Genomic DNA, 23,598 nt, shown 5'->3' with positions numbered 1-23,598 from the left:
TATTTGAATTCAAACTTGTGGCTTTAAATGTTGTCTCCTGAACTCATGCTGTACGGTCACTTGATGAGCGATGACATCATCTCCGACAAGCCAGGCTAGGCTGACCTGGTCACACCAGGCACGGGGCACTCCTGGAGATGTCCCCCACCCCGGAACCGGATCCCCATTGTAAGAACCTATGAGGCGGGACCTTGAAGGGGCGAGGCAGGCTCTGCCCCTGTGAATGGATCCTGGGTTATCTTGGAGTCGGTCGGCCATCAAGTTTGGTTTGGCCTTGTCTTGAAGTCTCACTGTGGGACGTTCTGTGCTGCGTGGGGACTCCGCCAGCAAGTAGCCTATCAACAGGTGGCCCCTCGACCTCGGACCAGAACCATGAGCCAAGATAAACCTCTTTTCTTTATAACTTCCCCAGTCTGTGGTGCTGTTATTAACCACAGAAAATGGACTGAAGCCCCATGCCCTTGGAAAGAACAGACCCTGAGGACCCTGGCTGGTGACGGCACCCCACCCTAACGGAGCTGATAATATAGGCCGCAAAGCAACAAGCAAAAGGTTAGCATCCCAACAGGAAAACCACCAGAACTGCAGATGGCTCCTGAACACCTGCCAAGACGCCGGCCGGCCTCCTGAGAACTCTCACCCAGTGAAGGCATCATCAGAAACCGAGGGCCTCACCTGACCGCACAGTGCGGCAGGCGTGCGGGAACACAGGTGATCCCCCGTTGCTGGTGAGATCACTTCAACAGAGGGCACCTGGTGGTGCCCCTCACTTGTCCAGGGCACATCCCTTCTGACATAATCCCACTCTTGAAATGCACCCTTCAATTACACCCGAGTGAAAGGACGTATGTGCAGCAAGGTCATTCACTGTGGCTCCACGTGTGACAGCAAACAACTGGAAACGATCTAGACATCTTATCAACAGGAATTAAACAAAGTATGCCGTATCCGTACCAGACTGCTGTGCGGTTATAAGAGAGAGGACACTCTACACAGACACAGGTGCACGGAGTATCTCTTCCATGATGAGCTTGTAAGTGCAAAGAGCAGAAGCAGAGCTACAGACATCGACGGGAGATGCTCACGTCCTTCTGCAACCTGAAGCTGCTCCGTCAGTGGGACCACAGGCACCAGCTCCCCCTAAACCCCTCCCACCGCTCTGTGATCCGAGTGTTTGCTCAGAACCCCTGACACTGCCCCGTGCAGCTCTGTGACAGCTGACACGTGACATCAGGGGCAGCGGGTATAGGGTGGAGAAGATACCCCTAGCAAGGAATGAATAGAGACAATCAAGGAGCCTGGAGGAAAGGTGTCCTGCTCACAATTCACACACAAGAGTCTGAGCTAATAAGGATGGAACACACCAGCAGAGGGTCAGAAACAAGCCTGGTTCTAACGAAAGCAGAGAAGTGACATCTTTGATTCACGACTGCATCACGATCACAAGTTACCTTTTCAACAACACTGGCGTGCCAGGATCCGACAAGAGGCTAAAGGTTTTATAAAGCAGACTGTATGTGTGTGTGCGTGTGTGTGCGTGTGTGTATCTTGATCACAGTTGTACATATAACACTCAAATATTTGCTCCAAATCCCTGGAGAGAAATATATCAAAATATGAGCACGTCATTTTTCTGGCTCACAAGATTTTACATGATTTGTGTTTCCTTCATTATACTGCTCTGTATTTTCTAAATGTTCTGGAATGAATGCATTTCTCCAGTAAATGAAGACAGCTACACAAACAAAGAAGAAAGGAAAGAACGATGTGTAAATGTTAAGAAAAGCTGGTAATGGAACACGTTGGTTTTCTGTTTCTTCCAACTCACCCCAACAGCACACTCAGTCTAAGGAGAAATGAGTGCTTCAAGCACGTACAATTTGGAAGACAGGAACAACCAGCTAGTTACTGTCAGGCAACCTCAATATCAGACCCTCCTCCTCGAGTCCCTGATCACATCCTAACAGGAAATGAACTTTCTCTCCAATAGAATTGTGGAGCAAATACCTTACCTCTACCCACTGGGGAAATTCTGCCTGGCTAGCTTGACTGAGTACAGTGTAGACGGCAATGAAAAATCCAGAGGCGGGAGTCACCGAGGACAGAAAGACACCTGGAGCAGTCGGGGAACTGCAAAAGGCAGCACCGCAGCCCGGGGTTGCAAAGGAGCACAGCTGTGAGGCAGGGAAATCAGATGGGCAACGACAATGATGCGGTCGCAAGGAAGAGGGCAGCGGGGTCTCCTGGGGAGGGGAGGGCAGGGAGCTTTGTCAGCCACTTCTGTTGCTTCCTTGTTCCACTGGTGTAGTCTGGAGCACAGAGCAAGTATTCAGTAGAGACAGAACGGACCGAGAAAGAAGTCCCTTGAGGCTCTTGCTAGCCCCAAGATCCTGTAAACCTGGCCTTGCACAAAAGTCAGAGAGAAGGGGCGGGTGTGGGGGTGCGGTGGGTTCGATGCTGCTGGAGACGCGGGCATCCCCATTAGAGTGCTGGCTGCAGCCCCGACTGTGCCAGCTCCAGTCTAGCTCCCAGCCAGGGCTCCTGAGGGGGCAGCAGGTTAGGGTTCGCAATGATTTATGTGAAGGAACATTTGAAAACACAGACATACAAGAAATTAAGAACCAAAAATAGGCAGAAATGAAGCACATAGAAATTTCAGAATTAAGAAGTATAACCACTGCAATAAAAATTCCATAAGAAAACATGACTGTACATGGAGAATTAACAGCGGGGCTGGCGCTGTGGCATTGTGGGTGAAGCAGGCGCCTGCAGTGCCAGCATCCCATGTGGCCACCAGTTCGAGACCTGGCTGCTCCACTTCTGATCCAGCTCTCTGCTGTGGCCTGGGAAAGCAGAGGATGGCCCTGGTCTTTGGGCCCCTGTACCAATGTGGGAGACCTGGAGGAAGCTCCTGGCTCTTGGCTTTGGATGGGTGCAGCTCCGGCTGTTGTGGCCATTTGGAGAGTGGACCAGTGGATGGAAGATCTCTTTCTCTCTCTGCCTCTACCTTTCAGATAAATAAATAAATCTTTATAAAAAATGCAAAAAGATATAGTTTTAAAAATGTATTACTGAGGGGCTAGCACTGTGGCATAGCAGATAAAGCCGCCACCTGCAGTGCCAGCATCCCATATGGGCGTCGTTTTGAGACCCGGCTGCTCCACTTCCGATCCAGCTCTCTGCTATTGCCTGAGAAGGCAGTGGAGGATGGCCCAGGTCCTTAGGCCCCTGCGCCCATGTGGGAGGCCCAGGGGAGGCTCCTGGCTCCTGGCTTCAGATCGGCACAGCTCCGGCTCTTGTGGCCAGCTGGGGAGTGAACCAGCAGATGGAAGACTTCTCTCTCTCTCTGCCTCTCCTTCTCTCTCTGTGTAACTCTGACTTTCAAATAAATAAATAAATAAATCTTTTAAAAAATGTATTACTGCATGAACATGAAAATTCAAAATAAAACCCTTTAAAAAAGAAGAAGAATTAATAGCACTGGAAAAAAGATACCAAAATCACCAGAAAGCAGTTAAAGGAGACGCGGAGGCAGCTGGGAGGCTCAGATGTGTAATTCAAGAGAAAGCCCACTTAAGAGTTGTACAAGGGGCCAGTGCCGCGGCTCACTAGGCTAATCCTCCACCTGCAGCACCGGCACCCCAGGTTCTAGTTCCGGTGGGGGCACTGGATTCTGTCCCAGTTGCCCCTCTTCCAGGCCAGCTCTCTGCTATGGCCCAGGAGTGCAGTGGAGGATGGCCCAAGTCCTTGGACCCTGCACCCGCGTGGGAGACCAGGAAAAGCACCTGGCTCCTGGCTTCAGATCAGCGCAGTGCGCTGGCGGCAGTGCGCCAGCCGCAGCGGCCATTGGAGGGTGGAACAACGGTAAAGGAAGACCTATCTCTCTGTCTCTCTCTCTCTCACTGTCCACTCTGCCTGTCAAATAAATAAATAAATAAATAAATAAAGTTGTACAAGGACTATGGCAGTAACCACAGACCCTCAGTGCATTTTAAAACTGAATTAAGGGAAAGGAGACAGGTATACAAGAAACACCTGGGACCCCAACATCTGAAAACACACTGGTGACCTTGGGGCTTACCACAACATTAATGCTGAAATAAGTGAAGCTAAAGCTCTGGATCCCAACAGCAAAGCAAGGGGGTGTGAGTGAGTAATCTACTGGGCTTCAGGCAGGGGAAGCACAGCGGGGATCAACGGCCCTGTTGGAAACCTGCAGAGCCGATCTAACTTAAACAGCAGCACGCTGACTAATGTACCACGTTTCTTCCCCTAGAAAACTGGTGGCGACCATAAGCCTTCAACATTACAGAAAACCCTGTTTACAAATTTCACCTTACAGGAAAAAAGAAGATGAATGGTGTAAACCAGCTGCGTGCTGCTCTGTGACTTCACGCAAGTGCAGGTCGTCAACCACCTCTCTCAAAGATGCCAACGCCACGTCTGATGCCACGTTCACGTCTTTCTTACTGAGAAACACATTCCAGAACCACGTGCTACAGACTCATGCCATTAACCACATTTCTAGTATTGCAAGAAAAACACATGCAGGCAAGTTCTCTCCAAAGGACCTTTTTTTCTGCCTCTTTGGAATCAACACTGTGTAAGTAACTCAGTGCATATCAAGTCATTGTCCTGCATCTGGGGAAAACATCACCATTGGATATAACCAACATGTGCTATCAGGCTCTCCTGACTGGCATCACTTACTCAGATAAAACTACCTCTGTCTTGGATGCTGTCACTCTCGCACCAAGCAGGGACACTTGGCATCCAAAGGGTGGGCCCCTGGTGGGCCCCTCCCACCTTGCAAAACAAGTCTGAAGCTGGGTTTAGTGAGAGTGAGGTTTTATTTAGCAAAAGCACATTTTGGAGATAAAATTAAGCCTTCGGCATCTTCCACTATCAAGTAAGCACTTGGCCAATTTTACCACGTTAATAGCCATGCATGCGTCCTTCCTGGAGCTAACCACAGCAGGCGACTTCTTCCGGGAAGACAGCAAGACCCCAAGACCATCTGATAGGAAAAGCATTTGATTTCCATGTGCTTTAACCCTCACTAAAACCCAAGCCTTGGGGCCTGCACTGTAGTTTGGTGGGTTAAGCTGCCGTCTGCAGTGTTAGAATCCTATATGGGTTCCAGTTAGAGTACCAGCTGCTCCACTTCTAATCCAGCTCCCTGCTAATGCGTCAGGGAAAGCAGTGGAAGATGGCCCAAGTGCTTGGGCCCCTGCACCCATGTGGGAGCCAGCAGATGGAATCTCTCTCTCTCTCCTTCTTTGTGTAACTCTGCCTTTCAAATAAATAAAATAAATCTTTAAAAACCCAAGCCTTTAAGCCCATCCTCTGCTGACTCCATACAGAAGGGAAGATGGGGAATCTCATTACCGGAAGAGTAAAGAAAGCCGGATGCTTCGCCTCATCTTCGTATTTGCCTTCCGTCGAGCTTCCAGCCTCCATGGACTTGGACGTGGTGTTCTTGCCAATGCCCATCATTAAGAGGACGCGGGCAGCTCTGCACAGCCGCGGGCCTGCAGGGGCTGCACTGGGGCTGACTCAAGCGAGGAGCTTCCGCGTCGGCTCTCCCAGGGCCTGGAGCACCCAGCAATCAGGCAGAGACGAGACTGGTGAGCGCCATCTCCGACCACCTGGAAAACAGAGAGTGCAGCCAGGTCATCTCAATGCACGCAAACAACATGGGAGGTGCGGTCAGCTTCCTGCACCGGAAAAGGCCATGCAGCAAGCTGTACCCAAACATCCAGAACTGTGGTCACTCTGAGGCTCTTTTCAAGTACCCTCCCTCTTCATCCATAGTCACACACTCACTGCATTGCCTCTAAACTGGATTATCAACATCAGTGGGAAGGAGGAAGAGCAGTTACCGCATTTCTCTGACCTGCATTATGGTATGTATCTCACAACTCTTCACCAGCTTACAGAACTCTCTCTCTCTCTCTCTCTTTCTTTCTTTTTGACAAATAGAGATAGACAGTGTGAGAGAGAGAGACAGACAGAGAGAAAGGTCTTCCTTCCGTTGGTTCACACCACAAATGGTCGCTATGGCCAGCGCGCTGCGCTGATCCAAAGCCAGGAGCCAGGTGCTTCCTCCTGGTCTCCCATGCAGGTGCAGGGCCCAAGCACTTGGGCCATCCTCCACTGCCTTCCCGGGCCACAGCAGAGAGCTGGACTGGAAGAGGAGCAACCGGGACAGAATGAGGCGCCCATTTGGAATGCCGGCACCGCAGGCGGAGGATTAGCCAAGTGAGCCATGGCGCTGGCCCCCAGAATTCTTTTTAATGAGTGAAGCTTTGTCCGCCTGCTCTGTTCAGGGTGGTTATTACTAGTCACATGTGGACCAGTGAACGCTGGAAATGTGGACGATAAGGAACTGAATTTCATCTGTATCTAACCTTAACTGATTCCTTGAGGCTAGTGGTTACCATACTGGACAATGCAGATATAGCCACTTTACCACAACTAAATGGAAATCGAAAATAACTAAATTCTCTAACTACGCCCAACTACAGCCAGGAGAAGGCACTCAAAGCATGACAATGAAGAAAAAAAAAAACCTAGGACTGCAGCCAGTGCTATGGTGTAGTGGGAAAGCCACAGCCTGCAGTGCCAGCATCCCATATGGGCACCAGTTCGAGTCCTGGCTGCTCCACTTCTGATCCAGCTCTCTGCTATGGTCTGGGAAAGCAGTACAACGTGGCCCAAGCCCTTGGCCCCTGCACCCATGTGGGAAACCCAGAAGAAGCTTCTGGCTCCTGGCTCCTGGCTTCGGATTGGCACAGCTCCGGCCATTGCGGCCAATTGAAGAGTGAACCAGTGGATGGACAACTTCTCTCTCTCTCTCTCCCTCTCTTTTTCTGCCGCTATGTGTAACTCTGACTTGCAAGTAAATAAATAATCTAAAAAAAAAAAAAGAAACAAACAAACAAACAAACCTAGGATTAAACAGCCACACGGAATTCCAGATAGGTAGCAAGATGAGCTTTAAATGGGTTAGAATCCCCCCTCCAAAAAAGAGCCAAAGCATTCAGTGTCAATCAAGTGGCAACATATTGCTATAAAAAGAAACGCATCCCTCTTCCCCATAGTAAAAGGGTTAAAGCAGCAAGAGACAAGAAAGGGTGGGAGGCAGGAAATCAGACTACCAGGCCCCAGCTGGCCACGATGTACCCGAGAACCTCAGATACCCTGACAGCATTTAAGAAGGATCCTGAAACCGTACCCCCCACCCCCCGAGGGAAAATACGAGGACAGCCCTGTGTGGCTCAGCTCCCGCAGGGGGCCAGAGGAGGGGCTATGACTGCTCTGGCTCTGGTGGACAGACACCTAGGCTCCGTCTCCATCGTGAAACAAAGCTCATGTTGTTTCTCAGGTTTGTTTGTTTGTTTGTTTGTTTTTAACTTGCAAAACTAATTTCTGGTCACTGCAGTGAAAAGGGTCACGATTTGGAGAAGTATGTTTTACTGGAATCAGCAATGTTCTCTTAGAATGAATACGGCCACAATAAAAGCATAGGCTCATGTCATTATGACGAACATTACTTGATCCAACGTGGTTTTCAAGATACATCGTGCAAGGTTTCATTTCTGATAAAAATCCTAAATTTCTATCTCCAATTTCTAGTAATCTAAAATTTGTAGAGGTTTCTTGAATCTTCATGTAAACAAAATTTAGGGTTGTAATTTTTTTTTTTTTTTTTGTTCTTTTTTTGACAGGCAGAGTGGACAGTGAGAGAGAGAGAGACAGAGAGAAAGGTCTTCCTTTACCGTTGGTTCACCCCCCAAAGGCGGCTACGGCTGGCGCACCGTGCTGATCCGAAGCCAGGAGTCAGGTGCTTCCTCCTGGTCTCCCATGGGGGTGCAGGGCCCAATCACTTGAGCCATCCTCCACTGCATTCCTGGGCCATAGCAGAGAGCTGGCCTGGAAGAGGAGCAACAGGGACAGAATCTGGCCCCCCGACTGGGACTAGAACCCGGGGTGCTGGGGCCGCAGGCGGAGGATTAGCATAGTATGCCGCGGTGCTGGCCAGGGTTGTATATTTTTTAAAAAAGCAAAGAAACAGCACAATATTCCAAACTAAGAGAAAAATCTAAGAAGGAGTCAAAAGCAGGAAGTCACAGGAGCAATTCTGTGCGTTCAAGTTCTAACGAAACAGCAGGAAATAAAAACTCTACTTCAAACTACAGAAGAAGGAATGACCTGATCTGCCCTAAGTTTAACTAACGCTTGGGAAGCCGGGCTTCAGAAACTGAAATGGCACAAGGACCCCTCAGAGGGTTGGCACACAAACAAGAAACATGCCTAGTGATGTCTGCATTTTTATAAGGAGAAAAATAACCCAGGGGGGCATTCACAGCCATGCTGCGTAGGGTGCCCTCAAGTCTTATCCACCAATGAGTCTTCCAGCAAGAACAAGTAATCTACACCACCCTGAAAAAGTGAGGACAGGCCTAGGAGGAATTTGCACGTTTGAAAACACAAACAGGAAACTTTCTGTTCAAAGAATTCTTTATGGAACACTTCTTCAACCAATACAGTGGATGAGCTTGGAGAAAATGAAATGTACATTTAAAAAAAGAAAGAAAGAACTACAAAATTGAGAATCCAGAAGTCAGAGAACAAAAAGGAAAAGCAAAGAAACAAAACAGGGTTCAGAACATCACAGGGCACCCGCAGGCGGAAGAGCTCAGCTGGCATGGCAGGTCCATCCGAGGTTCGTGCACCGCCGGCATTCTCCTTCCTACCATAACCATGTTTGGTTACAGAGCGGCGCTCAGCCTGGGATTCTGCTGTCCAGGGGTATGCAGCAGTGTATGGACACAACTCTGGCCGTCACCACTTTGCTTCTCATAGGTGGAGGCCTGGGTGCTGCCCAACATGAGACCACACACAGGATGTCCCCAAGACCTGAGAACAGCACACGGCACAGTAAGGAGCTTCCTGAAACGCAGAACCTGCCTGAAGGAGACACGGCAGACCTTGACCTTGACCTTGACCTCCAAGAGCTGATGTTTCCCAGAAGATGTGCTGGTGAAATACTGCTGGATTCCTATGAGGCCACACACCATAGTCTTAGTCACAGAAACAAACAACAAACCAGTGTGACATCCTGTCCCATCACCACTGGCATTTCCACGGGGCTTTCATGTCCACACTCTTCCCAGGTCAGAGTTAGGGAAAAAGAAGGGACTCTGTAATGCAGACGCCACCCTCTCCTAGGCTGAGTATCTTAGTATTCCAGACATGCATCTCCCAGGCAGCAGCCAAACCCCCCAACTGCCCCTGCCCCCAGGACCACCCAGGCCAGACCATTCTTCACCCCCTGGCTCTACCAAGCTCTCACCTGACCCTCCCGGCCACGCTGGGGATCACCCTGGCCCTCACCCACCTCTCACACCAGCACCCTGGGGAAGACTTGCTTACACCCAAGTCAACACAAGAGGGCAGGGAGAGAGAGAGCCCAGGGCAGGGATGTTGGGGAAGAGGCTCCAGGGAAGAGAGCACGGAGAAGCCCAGAGTGGGGAGCTGGTGAGTGGGGGCAACAGAGAGGAAGACGGGGAGAATGTCAAAGAAAGAACCGTCTGCCCAGAAGCTGCTGGGACAGTCCCCACCCAACAGAGCACGGCAAACCCAAGCCCATCTGCAAGGATGACAAAGATAGCATCAAGGTCAGAGAGCGCGTGCCAGCCCAGGATCAGAGGGTTTCAGCCTCACAGAATGAACTTTCATGTGGGGAAATGCCAAGGTCCAGAGGCAAACCCAGAAGACGAAAGGAACAGGGAGGGGGCAGAGTGGAGTCCGGGGTCTGCGTTAGAATGTGGAAACATGAAGGGGAATCTCCCACAGTTCACCTGCCCACAGTGCTCCACAGCCCCTCTTCCTACCCCTGGCAAAAGGGAGAAAGATGCAAGACCACCAGCTGCTGCCGACTCCACAGAGGGGAAGGGGGTCCTGGGGGAGGAAGGATTCCGGGGAGGATGAGGACGACGGTGGAGCAGTAACAGCAGCTTTCCAGTGGTGAGGCACCTGCGTGGGCCAGGCCCGTCTCTGACCTCTGGCCTTTGTTTCTGGCCGGCAGATGACCACCTGGCTGGTTTCCCTGTGGTCCTGTGTGAGTGCTACCCACATGGAGATGTCTAACATTTCCAGACTCCCAGGAAATTCCTTTATACCCCTCCGCACTACCCACTTCTGTGTGGTTCCCAGCTGTGAACAGCAACATGTGGCAGAAGACCACCTGACCCGCAAAACCAAAGGCATTTACAGAAAGCTCTGCTGATCCCAAATGATCACAGCAGGAAGAGAGCCTGTTCCAAATGGCAATCCAAACCTCAAATGCTTAAGAGCAAATTTAACAACAATAACAACAACAACAACAACGTGCATGACCTTCACAGAGAAAACATACACCACCGCTGGGGCTATGACACATTTGAGTAACTAGAGACAGAAACACTGTTCCTGGACAGGAAGGTTACGGTAAGGAGGTAGATTTCCTAGTAAACACAGTCCACACAGATTTCATCAAAAGGCAACAGGCGAGGTTGCTACAAATTTCTCTGGAAGAATAAACAACAGCCGCAAATATTTGGAAATGTGCTCTCTCGGTTAAACACCCAGGTAAAGCTGTTGTAACCAATAGAAGAATTTAACAGAGGTATGAACACAGACTAACACATCAGAGAGAAGGCCACCCACAGAGGAACAGCTGTGACACGGTGGCACTTCTAATCATAAGACAAAGTATGGACTTTTCAATATATGTGCCAAGATAATTGGTTGACTATAAATAAGAACCAGAAAAAGGAAGACCTATGGCCAATATATAATGTTAGGGTGGTAATACCTGTCTTAGAATATTATTAAAAACAGTAAAGAAAGCAAGCATAACTTTACAATATGAATTTTTTTACTGTATGGAAAAAAGACTACACAAAACTAAACAGCAAAATACAATAGACATAGAGAACATGTTGGTATCTTTACTTCAGATCTCTCACCAATGCATAAGTGGAAAAGATAATTAATGTAAAAATGGGTAAAACATGAGCCTCTAATCTGCAACAATACAAATAACAAAGTAAATGCCCTGTTCTTGTTAAAACCAAATGGAAGTATGCTGAAATGAAGAATCACTTTTTAACTCATCATTTATTTTTCTATTTATTTTCTATTTATCTATTTATTTTCTTATTTATTTACTTGAGAAGCAGAGAGACAAAGAGGGAGAGACAGACAGAGGGAGTTCCCATCCACTGGTTTATTCCCCAAATGCTCACAATGGCCAGAGTCAGACCAGGCCGAAGCCAAGAGAAAGGAACCCATGGGTAGCAGGAATCCGAGTGCCTGAGCCACCATCCACTGCCTCCCTCCCTGGGGGTGCATTAACAGGAAAGGAAGTTGGAAGTAGAGCTGAGACTCAAATTCTGGCATTCCAATATGGGATGCTGGTTAGCATATTAGCCACAAGACCAAATACTCTGCTAGTTATTTTTAATGCCCTTATTGGTAAGATGATAAAGAAACTAAACTGTCATGGAAAGCCAATTTGGTTAGTTTTATCAAAAGAGTTCTAAACATTCCCTTCTAATACTTGTCTAGCAATTTACTCTAAGGTAATAACTAGGACACACAGATTGAGTTACAGAATTGTAATTAACAGTGTTAATGAGAGCAAAAGTCAGGAAGGAATCTAACAGTGATTCCAGTCCACGCACTGACGTCAACTCTACCTCCACACACTTAGTTTTAGAAAGAAAGAAAAAAGGGGCCGGCGCTGTGGCATAGCGGATAAAGCCGCCACCTGCAGTGCTGGCATCCCACATGGGCGCTTGTTTGAGACCACGCTGCTCTACTTCTGATCCAGCTCTCTGCTGTGGCCTGGGAAAGCAGTAGAAGACGGTCCAAGTGTTTGGGCCTCTGCACTCACGTAGGAGACCCGGAAGAAGCTCCTGGCTCCTGGCTTCGGATCGGCCCAGCTCCAGCCATTGCAGCCATTTGAGGAGTGAACCAGTAGATGAAAGATCCCTCTCTCTGCTCAGCCTCTCTCTCTTTTAAATAAATAAATAAATAAATAAATAAATAAATAAATAAATAAAATCTTGGAAGGAACAAAGGAAAGAAAAGAAGGTCAACATCAGAATGTCCCTTCCTCAAATTCTGATTCCACGTTTTGCACTGGGGCCTGGGAACGTACATCTTTTTTTTTCTGAAGGGCAGAGAGTCACTCCCACAATGTCCGCAAGAGGCAAAGCTAGGCCAGGCTGAAGCAAGGTGCTCAGAACTCCATCCAGGTCTCCCACATGGAGTGCAAGGATACAAGTCCTGACCCATCACCGCCCCCTCCCCGGGCGCACATCGGCAGGAAGCTGGACTGGAAGCGGAGCTGGGACTCAAACACAGGCACCTAGACATAGCACAGCTGCCTCAATCAGCAACTTAACTGCTACACCAACCGTCCACCCTGGAAACCTACGTTTTCCACAGATACACCAATATTCTCAGGCTAGTGGTTCTCAGATGACCCTTACTTGGGGATGAGCAACCAGGGCTGGGATGAAGCCGCTCTCTTCACTCGCATAAGCCAATCTGAACAGGTGACAGGGCAGCGAAGAGAACTTTAAGGTAAGCCACTCAAAACTCCAACCTGCCAACCAGCACTCTGGCCCTGACGGGCATCCGGCCAGGTTGAACAGTAACGCACACGTAGAATCCAACCCGCAACTCGGCTTAAATCCCCTCGTTACCGTGGCTGCTCCACTACATTCTGTTGAATGCTAACCATTTGACCTAATGCTTTTAAGCCAAGTCAAGAAGAAATCATTAGAGAAACATCCTAAACTTGTACAGGATCACATCCCTTCAAATAAAATGACTTAGATGGTTACCTAACACAGAGTCCCTCCCTAGGAAGCGGACAATTCTGTTGCTGATCCTAGCTGTCATTATTCCATTTAAAAGCTCTAAGCAGCAACAAATGAACCTGTAAGCCATGATTATTACTGGATCTTGTGATGACAACCATGCTCAGGGGAATAACGGAACAAGCTCAGTCATCCTACAGCATTCTCCAAAATACTTTAGAAACTCATGGTCTTATATTCCAAGCTCCAAGCTAGCACCCACTAGTGGTTCATGAAATTATTTAATGGATCTCGATGCTACAATGAAATTTGGGCCAGGCATGTGGCGCAGTAGTTAAGTCACTACCTGGGACGCCAGCATTCCACATCAGAGTGCTTCGTTCCAGTACCAGTTCCTCTGCTTCCAACCCAGCTTTCTGCTAGCGCGTGCCCTGGGAGGCAGACAACGGCTCCAGTGCTTGGATCCCCGCCATCCACGTGGGAGACCTGGACAGACGTCCAGGCTCCAGGCTTCAGTCTGGCCCAGTCCTGCCTGCTGTGAGCATTTGGGAAGTGAACGGAAAAACCTCTTCCTCTGTGCGTGTGTGCGTGCATGTGTGCCTTTCAAATAAAAATGAAAATAAAAATTTTAAAAACAAAACAATGGGGGCTGGCGCCGTGGCTTAACAGGCTAATCCTCCGCCTTGCGGCGCCGGCACACCAGGTTCTAGTCCCGGTCGGGGCACCGGATTCTGTCCCGGTTGCCCCTCTTCCAGGCCAGCTCTCTGCTATGGCACGGGAAGGCAGTGGAGGATGGCCCAGGTCTTTGGGCCCTGCACCTGCATGGGAGACCAGGGAAAGCACCTGGCTCCTGGCTTCGGATCAGCACGATGCGCTGGCCGCAGCGGCCATTGGAGGATGAACCAGTGGCAAAAAGGAAGACCTTTCTCTCTGTCTCTCTCTCTCACTGTCCACTCTGCCTGTCAAAAAAAAAAAATATATATGAAATTTAACGGGACAAAAAAAGTCAGTGTTTTTTTTGAAACCCTCACGGGTTTCAAAGTACAATGCTGTCTGCCGTGGGTCAATGTTTTAACACAGCAAGACAGGCTTCTTAATATTCGCACCACAGGAAATGGCAAATGCCTGGTAGCATGGAGAAGTTCGCTCTCCAGGTTTGCCACATACAAGGTTTGTGCAGCCAAAACATGACGCCACACCCCACGGACGTGGACAATTATGAAGTGCCTGAAAGCTTCAGGTGTTCGCAAAGCTCAGCACAGGGGCACAAAGGCTGCTTCCGAGTGCCTGGTTTACGTCAGGCGAACACACGCACAGAACACATCTGTCCATGTGAGAAAGTGGTGGGGGAGGCGGGCCCTGTTCCCTCCTGCTGCGAGGACCCAGACAGGCCACAGTGGCCTTGCTCGCTGGTCAACCCTCGGCGCCTGCCGCCCAGACAAGCTCCTTTGCTCCCCAGCACGCCTCAGCTCCGCCACTGCCTTGGTGGAGCACTTGTGCTCTAAAGAGAAGGCGAGCTGTAAAAAATCAGCCAGAAGGGTCGCCGGCGCTGCGGCTCAATAGGCTAATCCTCCGCCTGCAGCACCGGCACCCCAGGTTCTAGTCCCAGTCCCAGTCGGGGGCGCCAGATTCTGTCCTGGTTGCCCCTCTTCCAGTCCGGCTCTCTGCTGTGGCCCGGGAAGGCAGTAGAGGATGGCCCAAGTGCTTGGGCCCTGCACCCGCATGGGAGACCAGGAGAAGCACCTGGCTCCCGACTTCGGATCAGCGCAGTGCGTCGGCCGCAGTGGCCATTGGAGGGTGAACCAATGGAAAAGGAAGACCTTTCTCTCTGTCTCTCTCTCTCTCTCTCACTGTCCACCAGCAACACCCTGATCCCTACAGGGCCCTACGACAGAGGTTCCCTTGAGACACCGCTCACAAGGCACCAAGATGGCAACAGGCTGCCCTGCAGGTGGAAGCAAAGGCCGCCGGCCGAGTGTACACTGCGGAATAGTGAGGAATCAGTGCACACTGGGCCCACAGGTCCTTCCCAGGGGCCCAGAGAGGACAGAAGCCGGCTGCAACACGAACGTGGCGAGTGTTCCCGGGACATCCACGTGGCAAGGTGGTGGAGAGGATCGTTCCTGACCGAGAGCAAACATTTTATGGAGCGATGGACGGAAGAAACCAGATGCCACACAGACCCTGCCTGGCAGGACCTCTTGGGTCTACCCGACGGACCTGCTCCGGGAAGCCCTGGCATTGGATAAGCTCTGGTCCCACACCACTCTGCAAATCCTGCAAAGCTCTTTAACCTGGCCTGAGACAGCCTGTGTGGCCAACAACAGTTTACATGCGTGCCCAAGTAGTGAGGAATGAGGGCCACAGATTCTACCTGCCTCGCTCGACTGCTTGGTGAGGGTACGGGGGGGGGCCTGTCTGTGTTCTGCTTGAGGTCATCAGCAGGGTGAGGATGTTCTGCTGGAGGTGAGGTGTCAGGTGCGACGCCACCAACCTTCCCTGTTATCTCCCAGCAGAAATCTTGCCAAACTTTCCGGCCATTGCCCATTGACAATGCAGCTCTCTTGTTCCTGAGCTCAAGAGGCCTCCTCCTCCAAGGAGCATTCCCGTGGTGGCTGCCCCTCTTCCACACTTCCACAGCATGAGCTACTTAATTAATCCAGGCCCCCTCTACCAGACTGGGACAGGGACAGAGACGGGGCTACCACGTCCAGTACATAAAGTGCACTCCGATATTTGGGGAAAGTGCAAACATTTTTCCATGGGAAATCTCTAGCCAGTCACACACCAGGAAACAAAACCGAGCCTCTGCCTTCCAGACTGATTCAAGGAAAGCCTGGGCCTGGGCCACGCAAGGGGAGCGGCACAGGCAGCGGAGCCCCAGCATAGCCATGGGCCAGATTTAAAACAGACATGTGTGTCTGGGAGGACTAAGAAGGCTCAAGATGGCTTCACTGCATTTATCTCTACTGTGTGATTTATTTAACAATCACTTTTTCACATAAGTAGGGTTTTTTTGTTTTTTAAATTTAGACACCACTTAAAATGTATTTACTGGGGTGCTGTGGTGTAGTGGGGAAAGACAATGCCTGCAGTGCCAGCTCCCATATGGGCACCAGTTGGAGGTCCGGCTGCTCCACTTCCAATCCAGCTCTCTGCTACGGCCTAGGAAAGCAGTGGAAGATGGCCCAAGTGCTTGGGCCCCTGCACCTGCATGGGAGACCCAGAGGAAGCTCCTGGCTCCTGGCTTCGGATCAGCACAGCTCTAGCTGTTGCAGCCATTTGGGGAGTGAAGCAGAAGATAGAAGACCTCTCTCTCTCCCTCTCTGGATCTACCTCTCTCTGTAACTCTTTCAAATAAATAAAATAAATCTTTTAAAAAAAATGTATTCACCATCAGCTACTGCAAGAGCCACTAAAAAGCTAATTTTACATGGAATTTACATGAGAAACTAAAAGCATGTGCTTTTTTTTTTTTTAAACACAAAGTGAAGGAGACACACAAAGAGGGAAAGAGAGAGGGAGGGAGAGAAGGAGGGAGGGATCTTCCATCTGCTGGTTCACCTACGCCCCCCCCCCCCGCCCCAAATGGCCACAATGGGCAGTGCTGGGCAAGGCTGAAGCCAGGAGCTTCATCCAGGTCTCCCATGTGGGTGGCAGAGGCCCAAGCACTTAGGTCACTTTCTGCTGCTTTCACCAGGGCATTAGGGGGAGCTGGATCAGAAGTGGGGCAGCCAGGACAGAGTCCGGCACCCTTATGGAATGCCACAGCACCGGCCCCAGAGCATGTGCTTTTAAGGAACTGGCTCCCTAGCACATTCAGGACACAGACCTGATTTCACTACACTCTCACAGTAACAGGTGTTGGGGGGTGGTTGTTATTTTGTCCATTTCACAGCTGAGAAAACTGAGGCAGAGAGACGTTGATTTACCCTTGGACAAGAGCCAAGGGCCTAAGTGGCAGCACCCTGAAAACGCATACCCCTTCCAGGCTGACCCACAGACCAGGCACTGCAGAGGTTAAGGGTCAGGTCTGAAGGTCATTCTGGAGAAGTCGAGGAAAACCCAGGGTTACTGTCCTTGGATGGTCTCCAGAGGCCTGGGTTATCTCACACTCCACGTCTCCAAGAGAACACAGCTCAGGGCTGTGGCAGCTTCCACATGGCTCCATCCCACTGACCCTGCCCACAGCTCCCTGTGCCACCCTTCTTCCCACAACACCTTTCCCTACCTGCTCTCCTGAATGTGGAGCTCCAGGAGGACTCCTGGTCACCTCTGCTACTGCTGCCACCACTGGCACACAGAGGGGAGCACTGGAGTACCCGTCCACACCCACCACGCAAACTCCAAGGACTTAGCTGCCTCGCTCTGAGCTGCCACTCTGCTGTGCAATGTTCTCACCTTTTCCTGTGCCTCAGGTACCAACGTCAAGTTTCCTTCTCTCGCCTCCCGGGAGAGGGCTAGCTCCACTTCTCCCCTATTTCCTGACTCATTGAGACATCCGTTCAGGTTTGCCAGCCCTCTCTCCAGCACATGCTTCCCATTCTGTTTGCAACTCTCTTCTGCAGTAGCTGAGCTGCCGCCGGTGCACCACGAGCTCTGCGGCTGCTCCGAAGACAAGGAAAGGGAGCTCTGAAACCACACCCGCCCTGACAGACGCCCTCACCGCCGCTCTTCCGCGGGTCCACACCAAGAGCACGGTCAAGCTGATGGCCAGGCTTCCCCCTGACCTTTCACACATGAAAGGCTGGAAACGTTCCCTGCCTGCACTCGTGTTTGTTTTTCCCTGCGAAGCAGTGTGTTCCTCCAAAGTAATTCATAAAACCAGCCATTCAGTTCAAAGGCTGCAATCACTGAGCTTGGTGCGCCAGACACAGTGCTTTGGTCTGGCGACAGAACCTGACATTTTTACAACCCAAAAGGGATTAAAAATACTTGTGTCCTCAGCTACAGAGTCCACTTCTCCGTGAAGTCAGCTTCATCAGGATTCTCTCTGCTTGCGTGCTGACTTGTCACGGAGCCTCTGGAATTCTACAAGGAGGGAAACATCAACATAGACCATGCACAGCTTTGGCCGCCCTGGGCTGCACCTGACCGGGAGAATAAAGCAAATGAGCACCTGGAAAAAAACACGGACTCTGGCACCTTCATGGCCATGGGCCAGGATCTTATTGTTACTCTTGCTCCCATTTACCAGAGGGCGCTGACTTCTAGGAGTTGCATACATGCCACAATTCAGCGATTCACATTTAAATAATGTCTGACAGCACCGAGACAGACGGTGGGTATTTTCTGGACACTCGGCTAGATGAACTTGAGCCATGGGCTCCTTATCCACCTACACGGTCAAACGCACATGCAGAGACACACATACACAGAAGTAACATACATACAGAACATCACACATACAGCCAGAGAACTGAACATGCACACAACACTCATGAATTTCCGTGCAGCCTCAGGACCCACTCCCCAAAGCTGAGCTCAGGTAGAAAAACGGCCTTACCTGCAGAATGAACTCCCACCCTACTTGCAAAAGTGCCTTTACCCACTGCCCCACCCAGCACCGCTGTGCTGCTGGCTGGGCGTCGTCCTGACTCTCCTGGTGCTCGGCACAAGACGCACTAAGGTGCTGAAGGAATTTCAGCTTTTATAACCCACCCGGGCTGGCCAAAATTGTATAACCGCGCCACCTCATCAGAAACGTGATGTGTGTTACACAACAGCCACCGCCTGGTTACAAACGGTTACTGCATGCTCTGCCTCCGTCTCCTGGACACCAGCCGGCAGCAGCTTTCCCCACGGCAGGCTGGGTGCTCTATGGTGGAAACGGAGCAGCTGCCGGGAACCTGGGTCCCAGAGCCACGCAAAGAGAGGAAGTGCAAACCCATCTTCCCAAACCCTATAGTTCAGATGACCAAGTCCAGCCAGTGAAATGGGATACTTTGGACTCCCTGGGTATTTTTCCTTTCCCTAAATGAAGGCCCAAAGACAGTTGTTTTCAAAGCTCCCAAAGTTCCAGAGCTCTCAAGACAGGACCACTCCAGTACGTGGCAGCCACTACATGACCGTCAGGGCTGGCGCTATGGCAACAGCTGGTTAAGCCAGCACTTGTGATGCCAGCATCCCAAACAAGCAGTTTTGAGTCCTGGCTGCTTCACTTTCGATCCAGCAATTCCCTAATGCACCCGGCAAAGCAGCAGACGATGGCCCAAGTGCTGGGGGCCCTGCACCCACGTGGAAGACCAGGATGAAGCTCCTGGCTTCCAGCTTTCACCTGACCTAGCCCTGGCCACCATTTGGAGAGTGAGCCAGAGGATGGAAGATTTCTCTTTCTGTCTCTGTCTCTCTCTCTCTGTAACTCTCCCTTTCAAATAAATAAAATGAAGGGAGGGAAGGAGGGAGGAGATACTGGGGCGCTGACCTCTGCAGTCCTGCTGGGCTTCACACCCAGAGGGCAGCACCCACTGGACAGCGGAAGTGCCCATGAAGACACACAGGAGGCCAATGCATACTGACACTGGAACAGCAGTGCCGGGAGGAAGCCACACCTACAGCCAGGCCTTCTCTTTCCTAGTCCAGACTCCAGGCCTAGGCCTGCCGGGCAGCTGGGCGGTGAGAACCCTCAGCCCCACGGGGTGTGGCAGCCCCTGGCTCCATCTCGCTTCCTCAGACTGCACCCCTCATGGGGACCATGAGGCTCACGTGGCATGCTGCAGGTAGCAGGGGCACCCACCTGCAGCAACGCACATCTTGGAAAATGGGATCCCTGGAATTAAAACTGAAGAGGAACGAGGGCGACTCCAGGAGACAAGCAGCCACAGCGCTGCTCCTGCGTGTTTACAGAGGAAGTCAGCAGTGCGTGAAACAGGAAGACGCCATGGGGCTAGAGGAGAAGCCATGGCAGCAACTGGGGAAAGGCTGGGAGCCAAGTGCTGCAGCTACTTAGGGCAGAAGATTCTCCACAGTGATACCCAGCTCACAGGTCCACATGTGACCTCCCAAGCCATGAGCTCAGCACACCTCGGGAGCAGAGTTTATGGTGCAGTGGTTAAGCTGCCACTTGGGAGGTGTGCAGCCCACATCAGACTGCCTGGGTTCAAATCCCGCCTCTGCGGGATTGATTCAGCTTTCGGCTAATGGACATCCTGGGAGGCAGCAATGATGCATCAAGTATTTGGGTCCCTGCCACCCATGTAGGAGACCAGGATGGAGTTCCTGGCTGCTGGCTTTGGTCTGGTCCAACCACAGCTATTATGGGCATCTGGAGATGGAAAATCTGTGGGGTGTGTGTGTGTGTATTCGTGTATGTGTGTGTGTGTGTGTCTCACTCTCTCATTTGGTCAAATAAATAAACAAAACTTTTTAAAAAACACCCAGGGAGTCAGGGACTGTATTCAGGATACTCTGAAAGTATCAACTTCAAAGAGGACATTCTGCTAGAGCCAAAGATTTTTTAAAAACAACTGGAGTAAGGGAGGAAATAAAAGCAGAGTGACAGAGAGAGAGAGAGACAGACACAGAGACACCGATGGATCTTCTATCCACTGGTTCCCTCCCCCAAATGCCCACAACAGCCGAGGCTGGGCCAGGCCAAAGCCGAGACCCACAAACTCCATCAGGTCTTCCACGGGGGTGGCACGTGCCCAAGCACGTGGTCACGGCCACTGTCTCCAGGACGCATTCACAGGAAGCTGGATCTGAAGCCCAGCAGCCAGGACTTGAAGCAGCACTCGCACACGGGACGCTGGTGTCGCGGTGGGGGCTTAATCCTGTGCGCCATGATGCCCGAGCCCAGGGTGATGGGTTTTGAAGGCTGTACTTAGAAATGTAAAGGAAACATGGCAATGACATGAAGAAACAGGGCGGCCACCAAAAGACAGCACGTCCGGGCAGCAAAGAAGAAGTGAAAGGAAACTGAATGTGCACAATCAACTCGGATGCAATAAAGAAAAGCGAAAACAGAAGTGAACCGCAACAGGTGGGGGACAAACCTGAGAAACGAGAGAAAAGGAAAAGCCGGGAAGGAGCCCTACAGGACGAAACCACAAACCCACATCCTGGATAACCAGGGATTCCCACTGGGCTGCAACAAATGGGACAAAGGTAAGCCGTGTGCTTCAACCCCATAGACACCAAGTGTCCAGACAGGCAGAGAGGATGTGAAGTTACCTGGGGCTGGGGTGGGAAGCGGTGATACCACTAATAGGTTTGGGGTTTCTCTATGGGGTGAAGAAAATATTCTAAAATAAGAAGGGGTGATGGTTACATAGTTTTGTGAATGCACCAAGAACAACCAAGTCACAGATTTTTAAATGACAAGTGCTATGGTGTGTGAAATTGTATCTTAATAAAAAGTTCTTAGGGCCAGCGCTGTGGCAGAGTGGGTAAAGCCGCTGCCTATGGTGCCGGAATCCCATATGGGCACTGGGTCAAGTCCTGGCTGCTCCACTTCCAATCTGCTATGGCCTGGAAATGCAGTGGAGGATGGCCCAGGTCCTTGAGCCCCTGTACCCATGTGGGAGACCCAAAGGAAGCTCCTGGCTCCTGGCTCCTAGCTTTGGATCGGCCCGGCCCCAGCAGTTGCAGCCATTTGGGGAAATGAACCAGTGGACCAAGATCTCTCTCTCTGCCTCTTCCTCTCTGTAACTGCCTTTCAAATAAATGAATAAATCTTTAAAGAAAAAAAAAATCAGGATCAAGACCAAACTGCATAATGAACAGAAACCTGGCTATGAAACCATAAATGTCACATTATTCTCTAAGCGTATTATGTAATGTAAGATAATAATGATGATGATGACGTAATCAAATGTCAAGGCAGATCTAACAGGATCACATCAGTAAAGACTGAAGCCAGGAAAAGCTATGTTTTCTTCCCCAGAGGTCCCTGTGCTGCGGGCTGGGCCTCTTCATGTGATGAAATCTTGGGGGGGTTTGGGGGTGATTAGTTCATGGAGTGCCCACCCACATAAGGGATTAATGCTGGCCTCAGAGAGAGTTCTCCCGGGATGAACACGTGCTTTGGTACCTTCTGCATGCCCACGGTTCCTGTTCTGCTTCAGCTGTGAGCTAAAGTAACCTCTTTCCTCTACCCAGCTTCAGGTATTTTGTTCCAGCAACACAAAGCAGACTAGCAGGGAACGATGCCAAAACCCTTCTCCTGAACAGACAGAAATAAAAACAATACCTGTGGATGCTAACTGTGACAACTGCAGTGATAGGAGTTTGTCAGGTGTTTTTCACATAAAGGACATCACTATTAGAACTGTAAACACAATATAAGCTCAAACTCAGACTAAATCTATAAATGAGTTAAATCTGTTTAATCAAAAAATATTCAGGGGCTGGAGCTGTGGCACAGAAGGCTAAGCTTCACCTGCTAAGCTTCTATATGGGCACCAGTTTGAGTCTTGGCTGCTCCTCTTCCAATCTAGCTCTCTGCTGGGCCTGGGAAAGTAGTAGAAGATGGCCCAAGTGCTTGGGCCCAGCGTGGGAGACCTGGAAGAAGCTCCTGGCTCTTGGCTTTGGATCAGCTCAGCTCCAGCCAATGTGGCCATTTGGGGAGTGAACCAGCAGAAGAAAGACTTTTCCCTCTGTCTCTCCCTCTATCTGTCTGTAACTGTACCTTTTTTTTAAAATATATTTTTAAAAAATTGAAAAATGAGGCCAGTGCTATGGCTGCTGGTTAAGCTGCCATCTGCAGTGCTGGTATCCCATATGGATGCTGGTTTCAGTCTTGGCTGCTCCGATTCCAATGTAGCTTCCTACTTAAGTGCCTGAGAAAGCAGTAGAAGATGGCCCAAGTGCTTGAGCCCCTGCATCCACATGGGAGACCTGGAAGAAGTTCTTGGCTCCTGGTGTTGGCCTGGCCCAGCCCTGGCAGTTACGGCCATTAGGTGAGTGAACCAGCAGATGGAAGACCTCTTTCTGTATCTCAGTCTGTCTCTCCTGCTCTCCGTAACTCTTTCAAATAATTAAACTTTAAAAAAAAAATTCAAAGATTGTGCCAAATAATAAATGCCACACCCCACCAAAACTCAGAATTTAAACAAAAATGAAGCAACATTAATGCTGTTTTACTGTTTTTTACATATCAGACACAATGGAATGCATGCCAGAAAGCAGCAAGTGAGAAAAACCAGCGTCACTCTACACTGCTAAGGTAGATAACTCACAAGAGGTATGTTCTGGACATTGCTTCCCTGAAACAATGGATGGAAACACAGGAAACACAGCCAAAACTTTAAATAAATGGATCTATCCATAACCAAGAGAATGAAGTGGTACTGATATGAGTATTGGCTCCATCTCCATGATGATCTTGAATTGATCAGAAAATCCGAACAACATAACAAAAAAGAAGGGGGCGGGCATTTGGTGCGGTGGTTAGGACAGCAGCTGGGACACGGCAGCCCACGCTGGAGCGCTGGGTTTGAGTTTCGGTTCCACTCCCCATTCCAGCTTCCTGTTAATGTGCACCTGAGGAGATGGCGGTGAGGGCTCAAGTACTTGGGCTCCTGCCACCCATGTGGGAGACCCAGACTGAGTTCCTGGCTCTGGCCTTGGCCTGGTCTAGTCTCAGCTATTATGGACATTTGTAGTGAAGAAATCTCTGTCTCATTGTCTTTCAAATAAATAAAATAAAGCTGAAAGTTTAAAAAAACAAAACAAAACAAAACAAAAAAACAGCTACCATGATAACTTTGCACTTGGTGTG

At 50.2% G+C, this 23,598-nt stretch overlaps 1 protein-coding gene across 1 annotated transcript in view; it reads right to left on the bottom strand.

Moving 5' to 3' along the window:
* SLC23A2 (solute carrier family 23 member 2) overlaps window positions 1-23,598 on the bottom strand; it is a 122,580-nt gene that overhangs the window by 59,774 nt on the left and 39,208 nt on the right. Inside the window, exon 2 of the mRNA XM_062203903.1 lies at window positions 5,389-5,648. Within this exon, the coding sequence (XP_062059887.1) occupies window positions 5,389-5,496 (108 nt within the window). The 5' untranslated portion in view covers window positions 5,497-5,648. The remainder of the gene's footprint in view (window positions 1-5,388; window positions 5,649-23,598) is intronic.

Source organism: Lepus europaeus, chromosome 10 (assembly GCF_033115175.1).
Source record: "Lepus europaeus isolate LE1 chromosome 10, mLepTim1.pri, whole genome shotgun sequence".
NCBI classification, from domain to species: Eukaryota; Metazoa; Chordata; class Mammalia; order Lagomorpha; family Leporidae; genus Lepus; species Lepus europaeus.
The sequence above is the reverse complement of the archived record's forward strand: the minus strand, read 5'-3'. Positions and strand labels throughout refer to the sequence as shown.